General features: G+C 47.1%; 1 protein-coding gene across 1 annotated transcript in view; it reads left to right on the top strand.

The window, feature by feature from the left end:
* Positions 1 to 13,772, top strand: part of TSPOAP1 (TSPO associated protein 1) — a 70,772-nt gene extending 57,000 nt beyond the window's left edge. The window contains exons 26-31 of the mRNA XM_059829472.1: positions 133 to 204; positions 582 to 617; positions 1,658 to 1,761; positions 3,728 to 3,799; positions 4,959 to 5,087; positions 12,455 to 13,772. Coding sequence (XP_059685455.1) covers positions 133 to 204; positions 582 to 617; positions 1,658 to 1,761; positions 3,728 to 3,799; positions 4,959 to 5,087; positions 12,455 to 12,667 — 626 coding nt within the window. The 3' untranslated portion in view covers positions 12,668 to 13,772. The remainder of the gene's footprint in view (positions 1 to 132; positions 205 to 581; positions 618 to 1,657; positions 1,762 to 3,727; positions 3,800 to 4,958; positions 5,088 to 12,454) is intronic.
* The last annotated feature ends 5,066 nt before the right edge of the window (positions 13,773 to 18,838 follow it).

Here is an 18,838-nt window from a genome sequence, read left to right as displayed (position 1 = left end):
CACGGTGTCTGCTTCCCAGGGGAGGCATGTCATGCTACTCTGTTGCCTGTTCACTCTTCAAGATGCTTTTCACTTTCCATTCACCGTCTGTTTCTCTTGTCTATTTATTTGCTTTTTTGGATTTTTATTAAGGAAATGGCACATTTTCTCCACCTCCACGCCGCCAAACCGTCCCTCCTCCAAAACCCAGACGCTCCAAGAAAGGTCTGTGTCACCCACTGCTTCCTCTTTGATTTTTGCAATAGGATTACAGACTGCATTGAATTTTTACTACTTGCTTACAGGACCCTCAGATGTTTGTCTCTGTACGACTGCTAGGAAGTGGAAAGAGAGCCCATCCCTGTGCTGGTGTTAAGTTTTTAACAGCAGCAATGTCTTTTATAGTTTTGGAGCTTGACCTCTGCTTCTTGTTACGTCCCTGAGTCATGATTACTGGCATAGTGTTTGAGCTGCATGAATGGTTTGCTTCTGTTGTTTGCTGCCTTGGTCTTTGTTCTTTTTATTGTTGTTTGTCCATTGTGTTGTGTGGTCACTGTTGAAAGATGAACTCTCACTGATGAGACATTTTCTTCCTCCAGCAGGGCTGGATAAACAGGAGAAGTACAAGTCTCATCCAGGTGAGACTTGCTCTTTCTTACTGTGAGTAGATAATGCATGATCATAATACCGACGTGTTTTGCGGTCAAGGCCAATGCAAGTGCTGCTTCAGAGCACTGTAAGAAAATGGTCATTCTCACAAAAGAAGAGTTTTAGTTCTTTTGATTTAGTAGTGGGTGCAGTGGCCTTTGACTGAACAGGGAGTGTTTGAAGGGGCAGGGCATGCATGGCTGTGCTTTGGAGGAGCAGGGAAATGTCTTACTTATCTGATGCCACGGTCCTTAAAATCCAAGGTCCCTTGAGGGTGCTCACTCTGCTTAGGTGCGCAGTCATCTGTTGATGTCCAAAGGCCAAACCTGCAAACCCCTTGCTAGCCCATCCAGTGTTGACCTGAAGCAGGGTTTAAATCCATAAGATGAAGGACTGGACAGTGTGTGTTTTCTGTAACACCAGACTTTGCTTTTATAGACTCAGAGCCAGTCTATAAGGTTTGGGGCTGAGCAGGCAGGTGGTTGTGAAAGTGCAGTGTCTTCCCTGGGTGATGAGGCCTGCGCTTCCCTTTGTGCTGAGCTCTGTGCTGCTGTGGCTCGGCTGCTGGTCGATGCTGTCCAGGGCCCTTGCTGTTCCCCTGACACTTGGAGGATAAATTTTGTAGCTCAATAGCAGATCATTGCATGGAGGGAGGAGAAATGTCCATTTGAGACACTATAATGACACTGCTGTCCTCTGTGTGTGTGTGTATATATATACATATACACATATATATGTGTGTGTATAAATAGAAAACATAAAATAAAACCTCCCTGTATATATAGGCAGGACACCAGGATGCTGGAATGGGGACATGTCCCCACTTTTGTGCTTGTGAGGTGATACAGGAGATCAGAAAACTGCTTTACCAAATGTCTCTAGGGCCTCTAAGATTTCTCTCCCGTTCAGTTTCCTCCTAGTATTCTTTTTGCTCAGTCCAGTCCCAAGAATGGTGAAGGAGCTGCTGTGATTTGGGATTTTGTCCTAGAACTTCCAGGTCAGGAAATTTTGTTTTATTTTTGTCCTGCAGGACAGAAGCATAAAGACTTTGAAGCTGAACTGCTGACTCCTCAAAGTATGGTGGCTGTCTTTGACTATAACCCTAAGGAGAGCTCTCCAAATGCAGATGTAGAGGTAACCACCAGCTGCTCACTTCTTTTATGGGTTTCTTTTTCCTCTCTCTTTTTTTCTTCTATCGCAAGACAGTTAGCACTTTGGTCAAAACAGAGACGATTATAGCTTGGCAATATTACTGCTGAAAAGGGGTTGTCTGAAGTCATAAAATGTAGAGTTTGCTGATATGTTCTCTCATGCATTCTCTGATAACAGTGTTCTGTGAAGAATATGAAGCAATATACCCCTACTGATTTTCGGTATGTGTCTCAGTGAAACTATATGAGGACCTCATGGCCTCGTAGCATCCTCTAGTGATTAGACAGGACTAAGCAGATCTAGGGCAGGAGGAAGCAGCCCCTGCTGTTAGCAACTGATCCAGGGCGCACTCTGGTAAAGGGAAAGACCTGCTTAAGGGTTTGAATGGACTTCTGATACTTAAGATGAGCATGTCTTGGAGCATGTCTTCTGTGTTAAAGACCTGTGTAGGTCTTTGTTCAAGCAAGAAGACTTAGATCCAATTTAATGGATCAGTCTTCTAAGTTCTTGCTTTTCAAGCAGTCTCTACATAGAATCCAAACTTTTTTTTTGTGGCTAAGGCTGTTTCAGGTGGAAAGATTGCAATGCAGAATCCTTTCTGCAAAAAAACCTTTCTAAATTAGAACATGCTCTGTTCTCTGTTCCTCCATAGCAGTGTTAGTCTACTCTGAGCAAACATAAACATGGGGTTTGGTTTCAGATTTTTTCCATGCATCCGGAAAGGACCGTATGGCCAAGAGGTGGCACAGTTCACGTAATGCTTGCCTCCCAAACTGAGTGTCTCATGAGCAAGACAGACTGCTTCTGAGGACAGAGTGTTTTGGGGATGGTGGATTATCTTGGGAGAGATACAATGAGAGCGTGTATCTGGCCAAAGAACTCTTTCGAGCCCTTGTCAACAGAAAGATGACTATTTTTTGCAGTGATTTGGTCTTCCTGGAACCTTCCCTGGGGACAGAGCTCAAATTATTGAAACAAGCTGGTGCAGTTCTGTTGCATTGTTGGAGATGCTTCCCGTTCGCACTCATAGAAAATTTCGTCACCTGTTCCACTAGAAGGCTGCATCTGCTGTTTGTGAACTTGCACCGAGACATAGTAGGATCAGCTGTGCCATTCTGTATGTCTGTGGGTGAAGTTCCCCACAAGTGTCTTTCTGCTAGAACAAAGTAATTCACAGCCAACAGGAGGACGCTGCAGCCTCCAGAGATAGATTGAGTACTAGGGATATAATAAGGTAAATACATTAGAGGTAGGTCCCTTCCAGCTAACAATTCTGTGAAGTGCATATAAAGCCAGTGTGTCTTGAGTGGGACACAGCCTGTTTGGAGACTCCACCTTTTCTATCTTAGAGCAGCTTTTTTGCTGTAACTGGGCAGTTTCTTCAATTAGAAGAGACTGCTTACACCTTTGTCTTTGGTCTTGTGCTCCATGCAGCGCATGCTGGGGTGGCTGACAGGACAGACGGATGTGATGGTGAAGGGTCACGTGTGTTGTGCAGTAATGTTCTGTTTCCAGGTCAAATCTTCCCATTTATATGCATTCCTGCTAGTGACTAATCCCTGAGCACTGCATACAGAACAGGCTCATCCAAGGGAGTGGGATTTAGTACTTGTATTTAAAGAAATGAAAGGTATTTTTGGTGCTTGTTCAGCTTGTTCTCAACACACCTTTCCAGAACAGGTGGTAGGTACTATTTTGAAGCCTTATTAAAAGTAGTTCAAGAAGCAGGCTTTGCTCTTGTCTTAATTTATGAAATGCTTCCTTAGCACTGAATTCCACAGTTACCCACTTCAGTTGCTCTTCTGCATCCTGGTCCTGCAAGTCTTAACACAGTGGCCTCCCTCCCTCAGGGTGAGATTGTGCAAGAAGCCCAGGGCGACCTTGTGTTTCCAGTGAGAAATTCAAGGCAGTGCTTCTCCTGTGACCGTTGTTCTCTTGCTCTTTGCAGGCTGAACTGACTTTCAGTGCTGGGGACATTATCACTGTGTTTGGGTCCATGGATGATGATGGATTCTATTATGTAAGTACAGGGGTTGGGAAGTTCCTGTGGCTACATCTGAAATCGTTGGAGTCCATCTAGTGGCAGGAGAGAAGAAATCAGGGAACAAAATATTCTGCTTTTGGAAAAAAGATACAGCCATATCTGCTTAGTGCAGAGCAGATTGTTTCTGGCAGTCCATGCTCCTCCTGTAAACCCAATATCCAAATGGCTCTGAGTTTATTTCTTGGCATAACTTGACTGCAGGTTTCCCAAAGCCTAGGATGCATTTTTCTGTACAAACATCAGCTGAATCAGCATCTGCTATAAGCTGATTTGTCACCAGGTGCTCAGACACATGGTCTCATCCAGGGCAGGAGGCTAAAATGGTAACGTAAGAATAAAAATGTATGATGACACCCATCTGGCCATACTTCAACGTATCAACTTCACCAAGCGCTGGTATCTGTTTAGTTTACTGTGCGTACCTGGGGACTGTGCCTGCCAACGAGCTGTGTGCTAGACATGATCCTTGGCCCTTGGATCATCCACCTTTTCCTGCACAGAAAGCAGCGTGTCTTCACACATCAAAGTTGATGTTCAGCTCCAGGTAGAGTCTGGAGGGGATCACTGTGAATATTTTGTTTGAATTCTTTTGTAGTGTTGGCCGAACAACATTGCTGGGGTTGTTTTTGTCTCACCCAGCCACCTGCTGTTGAACTGGAGACAAGTTTTTAGGAATACAGCCAGGCTTGGTTTGCAGCTCTGGACCTCAGTGAACATTGAGGCAATGCCTACAGGACATTGTACCAGTGGTACCTCATTCTTTAAAAAAATAAATACTGGAGCAAATCAAAGGCCCTTAGAAAGCTTGTGGCACAGTCATATTCCAGTCACTTCCAGGATAGCAGTGGAAATTTTTTGTGTTTGTAGAAGTGACCATGTTGCTGGAATACGTTTGTCACAGCTTGCTGCCATCTTTTCTTCCTTCATTGTCTGCTGTGTTTTTGTGCTCTGAATTGTTCCACAACTAAGCAAGAATGTGAGTCATGAAATTTGCTGAGGATCCTTCCAACATGAGTGTGTTCCTGGGCTTCTCTCAGACCACAGCCTAGCCTTCTCTGCATGGGACTGCTCCTCTATTTACTCTTTCTCCATCAGCCAGGAAACCTGATGTGAGAACTGAATGTTGATGTTGCAGGGAGAGCTGAACCAGCAGAGAGGGCTTGTCCCGTCTAACTTCTTGGAAGCTGTAACTTCAGATGGAGGCACAGTCGAGGAACTTCATTCAAAAGATAAAGAAGCTTTTCCGCTGAGTGCTGAGAGCCAGGTAAGACTATGTGACTCTGCATAGTACAGATATCCAAACTGTGAGGTGGCTGGAGATTGGTCATTGTGCAGCATGCAGCATCTGATGGAATCATTTAAATTATTGCATGCAGCTCAGTTCATCCCATGGGAGATACTCAAAAGTTTAGAAGGGACTGCTAGGAGCTCTTCTTGAAGACTTAACCTGTAGTGAAAAAGAGGCACAAAGCAACAGCATCCACTGGGGCCTCAGTCTCATTATGGTCAGGTGAGCAAAGAGCATCCCAGATCCCACCAGAAAATTCTTTAGATCCATAAAAGGGTCAGTGGTGAAATCCTGCTGCAGGCAAAGCTGTTCAGCCAGCTCCCCAGACACATAAAATTGCTCAGATATGCTCATATCCATGCCAGAGAGTTCCGACACCCAAACGCCAATGCTTTTCCACCCATCCTGAGTTAGATGTATCAATCCTGTCTGAGGCGCTTCCAGATAAATTCAAAACACACTGGGGAATTTCCCAAACACATCTGTGAAATGGATCCTAAGGCTTTGAAAGCATCCCACAGATGCAGGGAATTCAAAGGCTGAGCTAACCCCTTGCATTATATTGCTGATACTCTTGAAACAAATGCTTAAGCGGGAGATTTGGGTCATTTGCCAGATTCAGTCAGTCGTCAGTGAGGCCAAAAGTTTAGCACCTCCCTGGTCACTCCTGGACCTCATATGCTGTGTCATTCTAGAGGGTGGGAGGCAGGGAGGGACATAGCTTGGTCCCAGCTCATATGTACTCAACCTTCAGTTCTTCTTGGGAGGTTATTGGCACTGTCAACTGGTGCCAGACCCTTAAAAGTGTGTAAGAGCAGGCCCAGATTGGCTTTGAGCCAGTCCTTAAGGAAGTATGTGGCCCTAAATCCTCCTCTGTTGAACTCTCCACTGGTGCCACCCTAGCTTTCCCGCTCTCTGCAGCATTCCTTGTCCTGTTTTTCATGCTCAGCTCTTCCTTTTCTCTGTACCCACCTCCCATTTCTATCTTCAAATGCTGCCTGATCTCCCTTAAGCTTCACCTGCAGCCCCATCTCTTGCTTCCAGGCATTTCAAGCTTCGTGGGTACAGGGTCTGCACTACAGCCTCAATGCCTTCTTACAAAGAGCAGGTGACTCAGAAATAAAGTTTGTGGGTAGCTTGCTGGATCATCTTCTAAACTCAGAAATTGTCTGGGTCTCTTCTGCTTACCTGTTTAAGATCAGTCCCTTTCCTCCCAGCCCATAAGTGCTGGTCCATGCTGGGGCAAAACAGGTTAATAAGCTGTTACTACCAGGGTTTAAGAGCCCTGAGGTTACACAAGTCTAACTTTCCTGGGGGGAAACAAGCATTCAGAGTGGGTTTCCTTCTTCAGTTTCCCTCTCGAAATGATTTACTCTTCCCAAATTAGTCATCTATTGGAATAGAGGGTGCCAAAGGAGACCTGAACCAGTAAAATTAGAACAGCTTGAATTCATAGTGTAGCTTATTACACATCTAATCCTCCTGTCTGGCATCAACCAGCAGCAACAAGGGCCCGTTTCAGATGCCAGGGGTCATTATTCCAGCCCCAGCCTGGGTCTTCCCAGAAACCATGGGGAAATTCAGGTAACCTTCAGGGGTCAGAGAGCTGATCTGCTACTTGCAGATGTGAAGCGTTCGGCTTAGCTGATGGTGTTTTGTCAAGAGCAAGTAAGAGAGAGGAACTTGGCTGATAAACAGGGTAACATATACAACAAATCTGCCCTTATTTCAAGTATTCCTATTTGCATCCCTCTTTTCTGTTTTATTGGTGAGGAAACTGTGACACCAGTTTGACCTGCTGTGTCCCAGGCTTTGTCACGGGCCTTAGAGGGTAACAAGGTCCTGTCTGCTCTGCTGCTGAGCAGGCAGCATGAACTGCTCCTGCTTGCTGCCCTGCAGCTTGCTGCTGCTCCACTTTCCTCTCCACTTTCCACTGGTGCTGGGTTCAGCAGTGGGTGGCTGTTCCCCTGGACACAGCAGTTTAGCCCAGATATCCCTGCATATGGTCAAGGCTGTAAGCTACGGTTCATGACACCTTTTCTTTTTTTAACAGAAGTGCCTTTCAATGTGATAAAAACAACCCATATAAAATAGATATGTTTCAGGCTTGCCTGCCCTTCAGACCTTTCGATTTGTCTCCACTTGTCTCTGCCAGAGATCCAACAGAGCTTCCCCTTGCATAGGCTCTGACTTTGGGTCTGCAGAGTGGGAAGCTGTTGCCTTAGGTCAGGATCGATTTGGTAGTTTTGGTACTCGGCCGATCCATGAGCTCCTGTTCTTCAGAGCCTGAAGTCTGGGGACTTGGAAAATTCAGTTGATGATGGTTAAGCCAATTTTATTTCAGTGGGAATCCACGTTAACTATGTAGGCATGACTTTGTGTTGGCTGCTTCTGTGTAGTACAGACTGCCTCCTGTCCTGCTGCCTCCCTGCTTCACCAGGATTCCTGTCCTGGGTGATTCTGGCTTAGCGCTCTTTAACAATGTGCAGTCCTGCCTCCTGCTTGTGCTCTGCAATCCAGATCTATCTAAACAGCTTCCAAATATGAAGGGCATGTTTGGCCCCTGTTAAAAGTGGTACATTTACCTTGCTCATAACCAAACTTGTAGTAGTTAACTACATTTAAGTATGTTTAGTCATTACCAAGGAGAGACAGAACCTGACCCCTCTGAGTTTTTGGCTCTGTCACAGCAATTGCAGCATCCCTATCTATGGGCAGAACACCTGAAGGGTAAAGCAGAAGAAATACCTCCTCCTGTAAAACATACGTATTCTAAGGGCCATCCCTGAGCTAGAATGAACTTTCACAATGATACAGCCGTGCCTGGTGCTTTCCAAACTGCAGCAACATCTTCGCTCCATAGAGTTAAGCAACTTGCTTGTTAAAGTGTGTTGTTGGTGTATACAACACAAACAGAATCACCTTTGCTGCTGCTGTTTGGGATGGAGGGAGTGGGGGCTATGCAAAAAGTCACCAAAGGCAAAAGGTGCATGGCAGCCTCTGGAGAAGTATTGTTTGAATCTTCTGACAGACAGCATGGCAAAACAGATTCCCATCAAATTTGCCAGTCCCAGCTTGAGACCTAACACGTCAGGGGGTGTGCACCGTGATATTATAGCAGAGCTTTGGGCTTGTATTAAAGCTAGTTCCAATCTTAACCGAAGCTTCTCCAGCATGATCATGAGTGATTTTTAAATTGCTTGTAACTTCTTGGATTTGATGTTTTCACCCTGTCTGTTCTTCACACTTCCCTTCTCCCTGCTGCTATGCCAAAGGCCTGAGAATAAGGACAATTTACTTTCCAAATTGAACTGGGGAAGGTGGATCATTTTGAATTATTTGTGAGTAAATCTTCGAATGCTGGCAGCTGAAAAAGATGAAGCAGTTTAGCTTTCAAACTGACAACACTGGGGATTAGATTAAGCAATAAAAAATACAGCACAAAGAGGAGTATCCAAGAAGTTATGGTCACAAGCTAGGGCCCTGAAACACTCATGCTCACCAACTTAGAGCAGTTGCTTTAATGCTGCGGCTGTTGAATGAATATTTTTGCATCAGTAATATGCAGTTTCTGTCAAAGACTGATTGTAAAGCACCTTCAGAAAGTGTTTGATTCTAATTGATTTCATGTATTTATTTCTGCCTGTATTATGCACCCGTGATGGTTCTTTTCTTCAGAGAATGAGGAAGAGGAGAGTCCAGTGATAGATATGAATGATACATAGAGAGAGAGAGCAACCATGTAAGTTTGTGTGAGAAGACCTCTTCAATCTCCTACCCAGCCTAGCATATTAAAGGGTCCTACACCTGTGGTTTACTCCTTTTCTTGCTTGCAGTTTGACAGGCTGGTTTGGGGCTCTGCTAGCAAGTCCACCTTCAAATCCTCTGGTGGCAGACCTTTACCTGCCAGATTGGTTCTATATTAAAGACAAGCCGTGGTCTGTTTAGCACATGAAGTGCAATTGTTTGGAACAATTATCTGCTGGTTTTGGGGACCGTGATGGGACTGTGCTGGATATTCAGGTTTTAGAAAAGACCTGCTTTGTAATTCAGCCTGGCCCTTCTACCACTGTTCAAGCACGTCAACAGCCAAAGCTTCGTTTAGCCTTTGCAAGATCCTGCTCAGGCTGAGCACACCCCATAGTCAGCATGTTGTTCTTTTCTTCTTGATTTTATTCCTTCCTGAGTACAGTCCTGAAAACCCCCTGCACATCATCAACTCAAGAAAGTAGTAACATTTAGTCCCTAAAACCAACCTTGTGTGGATAATTGTTCTGTCTGACAACACTTAAAGAAACAATTTTGGGGGTGGGGGGGTGAGACCCCTGGTTCCTGGGGGGCAGTGGGAGCAGATCTGTGTTTTTCTTAGTTTCAAACGTTGTTTTCCTGAAACTGTGCAAATCAGTAATACCTGAGACAGCACTGAAAAACGTCCCCCTGAAAACTAACGTGACTCTTCTGTATACAATATATAACCCTAATAGCTTTTATCAGGATCTTGACAGAGCAATTTTTCCTTCATGTTTCTCTTAGAGAAGAAACCCTAATTTTAGTATCATTTCTCTCTTACCAGATGAATCTGTGAACTGGTTCTGTTGCTTTTCTGCCATATAGAGACCTCTCAGAATATCTGCACATGCTTGTGTGCGAGAGTGCCTCTGGGTGTGGAAATCTGCCTGGACATCGTATACCACAGCTGGGAATCAGCAGGCCTTTCAGCCACAAAGACAGGAAACTGCTAGTCACTTCCTTTTAACTGTTCGATATTTGATAATGACATTGATACTGCACTATCCTTATTACAGTAAATAATTGTGACATTTGTGAGCTGGTCTGGATACTTACCTCTCATTTTGCATCCAGTCTTTCATGCACAGCTCTACAGGAGAAATTGTGTAAGGTTTGTCGGGCGACTAAAACTATCCCACCTTTGCCAGAAAAATGGTTTCCAGTGGTGCATGGGCACAAAGCCTCCGCTGCCCTGGCTGCACAGGGGCCTTTTACATCACTCCCACATCCTTTGGGGCTGCTGAGCCAGGTCTGAGCTTCATAGGGGACATCACTCCCTGCATGTTGGTGAGACCCCTTCTGATGTTAGCCCAATGCTTTTGTGCATTTTATCCAAGGATTCTTTGTTGCACAACACATAGTTTCTGGAGCAGAACCCAGAAATTCTTACTTTTGCACACAGCTAACCCAGTAGGCTGCCAAATTAGCCCTCATTTGACTTATTTTTTCTCTTTGCCTCCCTAAATCTTGCATTACTGGCTGAAAATGGTTCATCTAGATTCATTCAGATTTATTTCCAGACTTCTCAGACCTGACTATCACTTGAGCCATCAACACCAAGCATTGCACCATGCATGTGCGTGCTGCCAGGAGATACAAAGATTGCAGCTGATGCTGCAGCATCAGTTGGAGGAGCAGACCTTGCAGGCAAATGGCAGCTTTCACAAGGGCCAGGCTGTGCCATCAAGCCCTCTGCAGCACGTCCTTAGCAGTAGCTGGCCTTTCAACACAGTGCTGCGTATCTGGAGAGTTGCAGAAGTGCCTCTGAAACCGTGTGGAACAAGATTTCCAGGTGAAAATAGAGTGTGAGTTCAGGAAAAATCAGCCACTGTGTTGTTTACTGTAATGGAGGGAGGTGGAGAGGAGTTAGGTCTCTGTCCCTGTAGCCAGAGACCTTAGTTCAGATAAGAGAGAGTCTGATGGCACTGTCACTTGGGACAGTTTAAAGCGATTGCTGCAAGACAGTAGTTGACTCAACTTTCTGGAGTTGGGAGGGGTTGTATATTCACACCAAGAGAGGGCTCTCTAAAAGTCCTGTACTCCTGTCTGCTCGGGGTTGACTTGAGAGGTATTGCACGTACTGAGTCTGACTCTAGAGAAGATGTTTCTGCTCGTCTTGTACCAAAAGTGCTTCTTCCTGCAGCAGAGTGAAGCGACTGGAATACAGCAGCGTAACTTCAACCTGTGAGGGGAGGAGAGGTCACAGCCACTTTTTGTGCTCTTTATCACACAGGAGGTGGGGTGCTGAAACAGCAGTAGGGTGATAGAGCAGTGCTGCTTTGGCTTTTGACCCCAGGAAACTTTAACTAAACTAACCCACAGCCCATAAAGCGCAGCTGTGCTGTAGCTATGGCAGTAATGTTACATCTGTGCATCTGCTTGATTCAGCGGCTTTCCCCAGGCACAGTGTGGGACCAGGACCAAAGCACATCTTCTCCTGCCAGTGAACTGCATGCCAAGGTAGGATGTACAGTTGGGAGCTTGGAAGATGCTGGTTTGTGAAAGCTGTGTGGAAGAGAAGGCAGCGGGACAAGTGCTCTCCTAGGCCTCGGAAACCCAGAGCCTCTTCCCTGGTGAACTTTGCAGCTTCTTGGGAAAGCTTGCCCTGCCAGATCAGAAATGGTCACTCTCCGGACACCTAAACCCAGTGAGAGGAGATCATGGAAAGAAGGTTGCTGCTGGGAACTGACCTGCCATTAGTATTTTGTGAAGAGGAAACTGAGCCCAGGACTAGGGCACTTTCTGATTTCTCAAAGCCCTTTCCAAAAGGAGCAGCATACAGTGCATCATTTGGGACTCTGGATCCCAGTTAACATTCTGAAATGCTCAGGTGACTTAGGAACACATCAGTTGCTCTGTGCCACTTGATCCAAGACTTCTCCATGTCCTGCACCATCATGAACTTTTTCTCGATTATTGGTGCCCCTGCAGAGCATCAGACTTTGCTTTCAGCCCCTCCTGCGACTAGATCTCATGGATGCTGAGCAGCCTTGCAAGACGCCAAATTTCTCTTTGTACCATAACTGTTGCAGAAGCCTCCCAGCTTAGCCAGCCTCCTTGAACTTCTGAAGGTCTTGCACAGCCCTTGTTCTTATTAGGTTGATTTTTTTCTTAATGTCTTGCCTTCTGTCCTGGAGTGTGCTGGGAGCCCACCAGGCTGCCCAGGCAGCCAGCAGGCATATGTGGATGCATCAGTATCTACCCATCCGTGCTCTCGGGAGGTGCTTCATTTACAGCGTCTTTAGCTGTGAAGCAGCATCTTTCACCAAGTCCTCAGTGGGGCTTTTCTGCTGTCCTATTCTTAGCCCAAAGTTAAGGAATTTCAGAATGTCTGAGCTCAGGCAGGGTCTGGGTAGCAGGTACAAAAAAGTTTAAATCCACTGGAAACTTTCTAACTGGATCTGCAACTGCATAGAGGAGCTGAGCCTTGCAGGGTGAGGGACAGACTGGCGGGGAGAAGGCAGGGTTCTCTGGCTGAGGTTTATGTTGGTGTGATGTCCTTCATCAGCTCTAACTTCTGCTTTTTTCTTTTGTTTTCTCTTTTTCCCACTCAGTTAAATCCAGATGGGTCTGTTGATCAGAGCGACTCCTCACCAACTCCTCCTCTACCACCTTCCTGCCTTGTCATGGGCGAGCAGTGTCCAGAGCAGGCATCGCTGGCCGTTCTCAAATGCCGTGATGTACCTGGTCAGAGTAAAAAGAAGAGAGGCTTCTTCTTCAAAGGAAAAAAGCTCTTCAAAAAACTTGGGTCCAGTAAGAAAAATTAACAAGGGATTTATTGTTCTGTAAAGACTGCGTGTGTAGTCCACACAGGGACTGAAAATTCAGGAGAAGCCCTCTGCAATAAGCTGATTAGAGTATTTTCATAGGGGAAAAAGTGTATGTTGAATAGAGAAAACTCTTCAGTGGGTCTGTGAGCTGTGGTCTCTGCTGAGAGCCCAGCCGTGGGTGCCCACCCAGCGTGGGCAGCGGCTCTGAACACTGTCATGGCACTGGGGTGTGTGAGGCCTCAGCTCTAGGATACAGCTACCTCCACAGTAGTGTGTCCTGCTCCATGCAGCCCTCAATGCACCAGTTCCCTGTAAATATTTTAATTTTAAAATTATATTCTGGCTGTAAGTTAGCTAAATGGCTTTTCCCAGCAAAGCCCCAGCCCCTTAGGAAGAGATCCCTTGTACTACACACCCTGGTATTTCTCTGGTCCAAAGGAGGTTGTGTCAACTCCTTCACTTCCTGCAAAGAACATTTGCACTTTTCTGTTCCCATGAATCCCCTTCGCTGTCTCTGGGCTGACGAGTGAGTTATTTGTACTGTAAACCTGTAAATATGCAGCTGTGCCTAGGAGCATCCCACACTGCCTCAGTCATGTTTCGGCACGAGGATTCCCATGGAGGAAGGAGCGATACCCTCAAGGGGGTCGATACTTCTGCCTATAGGGGTGGGCTGCTGTAAGCTGCTCTTGGCTGGTTCACCTTGACCACACACTGGCTGGGGACTCCGCCTTATTTATTTATTTATCTAGCTATTTATTTATTTATTTTCCGTCTGCCTCTTCCGCAGTTTTATTTGGCTGTTTCAGTGGGCTGCTCCTGACTTGGAGCATTTGGAGAGCAGAGCTGGGGATGGAGAGTTTGCAGCTATTTTCATATGAGATGATGTGTTCCTTCAGTTAAGACACATCCCTTTCTAAGCCACGGAGAGTTTTGTACTACATGGTTTCTATCCTTTTCAGTGTCTCTTTCTTTGCATGTTTCAGTGGGTACTTGTTTTGAGAAGGACAGTTATGCGAGGTATGTGAATGATGCCAGCACAGTGTCCATGAGTGTTGGTGATAACGGTATGTTTTTATTTAATATCAAATTTTATTATAATAAAGTCTATTTTCACAAAAATACATTTTCCTTAAAAAAGCAAAAGGTTCAGTGATGCCGCTTCTTGGGGGGGTGCGCAGAGGGGAAAATGATACCAATCACTTGCACTTTGAGGATGCTCCGCAGCACTTCATATAGGAGCCCGCCTTTCCTGTGATCATGGTGCAAGCTACCTTCTCTGGGAGTGAAAAGTCTTTGCCTCTTCTGTTGCAGAGACCTAATCCTGGAGGAGAAAGTACCGAGGTGCGGTTACACAGCGTTATACTGTGCCTGAGCGCAGTTACACCATGGCCAGACCTCAGCTGGACATGCATGTAGCCCTGCTGCACTGCCTGCGTGGCTTCATGCGGCATTAGTCCCTGAATCTGGGCACTGGATCCCTTCACTGTGGGTGCCACCAAGCCCAGGGGGACCTGCACAGCCAGATTTCTTCCCGCAGTTCTGTCCTCTGCTCTTCGGTGTTACCTGTGTGTGCGTGCTCCTGGATATGAAGTGAAGGGCATCGGGGTGAAGTGGCCATGTCGCTGTAGCAGAGCAGTGAAAGCAGCATCAGGTGTGGTGGCTACATCCAGACCACAGTGTTTCATTCCCTGATGATTTCATTTTTAGAATAGGGAAAAAGTAAGAGGTCAATGATGGGTTTTGTGGGAAGAACAGCTTTTCCTTTTTAAATTTCAGATGCTTAGGCGTTCTCAATTTTTTAATCGGCTTCTCTACAGCGAGCCACCTTCAAGCCAGGCTGGGAGCACATACCTGTGGAGATCTGCGTATCCCTTGCAGATGTTGGCTTCTTTTCACGCTGTGCTGACAGGGCAGGTTGGCTGGGATAGAGCAACTCTCTGCAGTTACTGTGTCTTCTGACACAGCCACTGCTGTGCTCGGGTGATGGGCTGAGATGATAATCTGCTTTGTCAGGACAAATGGCCCCAACAGAGACCAGCCCCACCACAACAATCTTGTTGGTGGAATCCACAGTCCACTTGCAGGCTTCCCGAACATCTGATCCAACTTCCAGAGCATCCAGGCACATCTTGTGCCAGCAGTGACTGGTCCTGTCCAGCCAGCAGGACCTGTCCAAGCACCACCAGCAGCTGCTCAGAGGTTGTTGCAAGGGTCTTCTCCCATGTTTTTTATCCAAGAGATTAACAGCCTACTGCTAGGAGCCCTGAATCAGTGCTGTGCCTAGAGGAGAGGCTTTGCTGCCTTTGTGTCTCCCAGTTTGGGGTTGTTCTGGGGACTGCTGCCCTATGCAAAAGTCTAAATAGGTATTATCAAAAATGCTGTTGCTATTGGTGTTGATTTTTGTAGTGCCACCACAGCAGACACGAGTCTCGTGCTACTCAATGTCCAGTCCTGTGTGGACCTGCTCTAGCTGCTCAGTTCTGCAGGGCTTCAACCCTGTGTGGTCTCTCTGATGTGGCAAGAGAGGAGTGGAGATGCTGGAGGCAGACTGAGCTTTCCTCCAGTCTTGCTATGAGTTGCTGTTTTTCTGCCTGTTTGCCTAGAAGACATCCGGAACTAAGCAAAGCTGCTGTCTGTGGCATCTGATCCCAAGAAAGGAGAAGAAAAAAGGTTGTTTTCCCCTCTCATCCAGCTGGACCAGTTCAGCTGGATGATGCTCTTCATATGCTTCGATATACTTCGGCTAAAAGAGGGAAAAATAGGGAAACCCAAAAGCTCTGGGGTCAGACCGCAGGTCTTGGGTCTGTACCTTGCTCTTACGACTCAGTAGCTGATGCCTTATAGTCCCATCAGTGGAAATGTGAGCACTTGAAACTGCGATCTGCAGTGTTCTGTGGGGCTCTGCGAAGGCCACTGGTGTGTAAATGTTGGGTCAGTTGTGTGGAGAGGCAGTTCTGTACCTTGGTCCTCTGGGAATTCAGCCAAGGTGGCAAAAGTCACTGTGGGCTTTTCTGGGGATTTTGCAAGATTCCCCTGGCAGGAGGGACTCAGTTAAGAAGCTGCTGCACCTTTTAGAGAAATGTTTCAGGAGGATCTTGATCACAGATTCATTAAGGTTGGAAAAGACCTGTAAGATCATCAGGTCCAACCATCACCCCAACCCCACCATGCCCACTAAACCATGTCCCGCAGTGCCACGTCCACACGTTCCTTGAACCCCTCCAGGGATGGTGACTCCACCACCTCCCTGGGCAGCCTCTTCCAATGTCTGACAACCCTTTCAGTGAAGAAGTTTTTCCTGATATCCAGCCTAAACCTCCCCTGGAGCAACCTGAGGCCATTTCCTCTCATTCTATTGCTAGTTACGTGGGAGAAGAGACCAACACCCACCTCCCCACAACCCCCTTTCAGGTGGTTGGAGAGAGTGATGAGGTCTCCCCTCACCCTCCTCTTCTCCAGACTGAACAACCCCAGCTCCGTCAGCCGCTCCTCATCAGACTTGTGCTCCAGACCCCTCACCAGCTCCGTCGCCCTTCTCTGGACACGCTCCAGCACCTCAACTGACACTGCAGTGAACCACTGTTTCCTGTGGTGGACAGGAGTCAGGGCAAGGACAGACTGAAAGCTTTGAAGTAATAAAGTTGCTGCAGCTATGAATGCTGGAAGGAGTTTCCATGGCTTCTGAAGCAGACTTAAACAAAGAAAGTCATCAGCGACCCAGTAATTTATCTTCAGCTTGCCCTGCCACGGAGGAAGTTCGTTGCCGTTCTAACCGAATTTACCAGCTGGAGTTTCCTAAGTGAGTTGTTTAAGGTCTTTTGAAAGAAACTATCGTTGCTTTTATCAGTTCATCGGGGATGAACTGAAGAGCAAAACCCTTAGGAAGAAAAGCAGCAGCTGTAACGTTTTGGGGTCTGCCCAGAGCTGGAGGCCGTGTCTGCAGCCGGTGCCTGCAGGATGGCTCCCTTGCTCCTGGTGTTTCCTCCCTCCTCAGCTGAGTCCTTGTGACCAGAAGGTGCATGTTGTCTCTCCGCTCCCCAGGCATGTGCTGGGCTGCCTCCTGGCAAATTTTGCTGTGATAGACACAGACTCTCATAATTTAGCAAAGTCACCCTATTTCAGTTGGTTCCCCAACACCAGGCAGGCTTTACAGCAAAGCTGGGAGAAGTCTTCTTGAGAAGGGTTTAAGACCTTCAGGCTTTGGTAGCTAAATGCAAAAGGCTACAAGAAACAAAAAAATAAGATAAAATGCAAATATAATCTAGATGTTCTGCTTTGCATCCTCTGCTTTTAATTGCTGTGCTGTATCCCAGGTGTTGATGGCATGTCTCTGCTCTGAGGCACTGTTGCTTCCATCGACACATTCTTGTTTCCTTACTCTAGAGGAGCAGCGCATGGTCTCTCCTTTGCTCTGAAGGTGTTGAGCATGAGGGCTTGGCATTTGTGTTGATGCTCAGTGGAAGGCTCACCCAGACGCATGGCCTTTCCTGCACACCGTTATCTGGGAGCAGGGTCATGGTCTCTGGGGAAAGTGAACATTCACGAGCAAAGCATCTCTCAAAACCTCCCACTTTCATGGTTTCTAAAGCAGTTCTGAGAGCAATTAAGTAAGTTCCTAATTGTGAAATGCAATTATCAGCACAGATATGCACTAACTGTCTCGCTAGCCTTTGAAAAATCCTTATCCTTTTCTAACGGTGAGCTGCGTGACACAGCAGAGGAAGCCCGCAGATAATGGCTTCGAAAATCTGCCAGCTCTGCCCCTTTGCACAAGAGCAGTGCTGTGCTCACCGTTGTGCAAGCAGCTGGTGGTGATGGCAGCTCGGGCAGATACTTGGCTGTCTCAAACACGCTGAGCTCGCAGGATCACAGAAGGGTGTGGGGTGGGGGCACCTCCTGAGTCTCTGGTTGCCCCCCGGCCCGCAGCAGGGCTAACTGGAAGGCCAGGGGAGGTTGCTCAGGGGCTTGTTCAAGTGAGTGCTATCTCCAAGGATGCAGATCTCACCCCTTTTCTGGGCCCCGTCCCAACACTGCACCACTCTCATGGGTGTTTTTCTTAACGTCTAATGGGAATTTTCTTTGCAGCACCACGTGCCCATTGCCTCTTGTCCTTTCACTGTGCACTTCAGAAAAGACTCTGGCTCTATCTGCTCTACAGCCCTCCCACGAGACAGTCGAAACCAACAGCGAGGCTCCCCTGAGCCTTCTCCCCTCCAGGCTGACCAAACCCAGCTTTCTCATATGTCCTGTGCTCTAGGTGGATTCCCTCCAGTTTGTCAAAACCCGTCTTGGACTGGGGCTCTGCAAAGAGGACCTGTGCTGCAGGTGCAGCCTCACCTGTGACTCACTGCAAGATTTGCAATTTGCTTTGCAGATTTTCTTTAAAGCACTGAAGGACCAAGACAGTGCGTCAAAAGGAACGGCTCCACCTGCAAGTAGCCCAGCTTCGGGTACGGGGACTGGAACATCTTTCTTATGAGGACAGGCTGAGGGACTTGGGTCTTTTTACTCTGGAGATGAGAAGACTGAGGAGGGATCTTATCAATGCTTATAAATACTGAAGGGGTGGGTGCCAGGAGGATGGGGCCAGTCTTTTTTCAGCGGTGCCCAGTGACAGGACGAGAGGTACTGAGCACAAACTTGGTCATAGGAAGTTCCACCTAAACATGAGGAGGAACTTCTTTACTTTGAGGGTGGCAGAGCACCGGAACAGACTGCCCAGAGAGGTTGTGGGGTCTCCTTCTCCGGAGATATTCAAGACATATTCCTGTGCAACCTGCTCTAGGTGACCCTGCTCTGGTGGGGGGGTTGGACTAGGTGATCTCCAGAGGTCCCTTCCAACCCCCGTCATTCTGTGATTCTGTGATTCTGTGACACCTGCAGAGTCACTGCTAGAGGCACTGTACAACCACTGCGGTCCCTGGAGTGCCCCACGCAAGGAAGAGTTCAGCTAATAGATGTTCATTTAGCCAACCCTGGGGGAACACCGCCAGAGACTTGGCTGCTCTCAGTCTGTGCTGCTAAACCAGGGAGTGTCTGTTACAGAAGGAAAAACACAATTGCAATGCGCAATTAGGAGCGAGCTGAAGAGCTGCGCTGGTGAGCAGCTCTTTTGCTTCTCTGTACTCCAGCTTGTTCAAGCACATCATTCGCCTGATCCAGCAG

This window comes from Gavia stellata, chromosome 25, assembly GCF_030936135.1.
Source record: "Gavia stellata isolate bGavSte3 chromosome 25, bGavSte3.hap2, whole genome shotgun sequence".
In the NCBI taxonomy this organism is placed as follows: domain Eukaryota; kingdom Metazoa; phylum Chordata; class Aves; order Gaviiformes; family Gaviidae; genus Gavia; species Gavia stellata.
The sequence above is the reverse complement of the archived record's forward strand: the minus strand, read 5'-3'. Positions and strand labels throughout refer to the sequence as shown.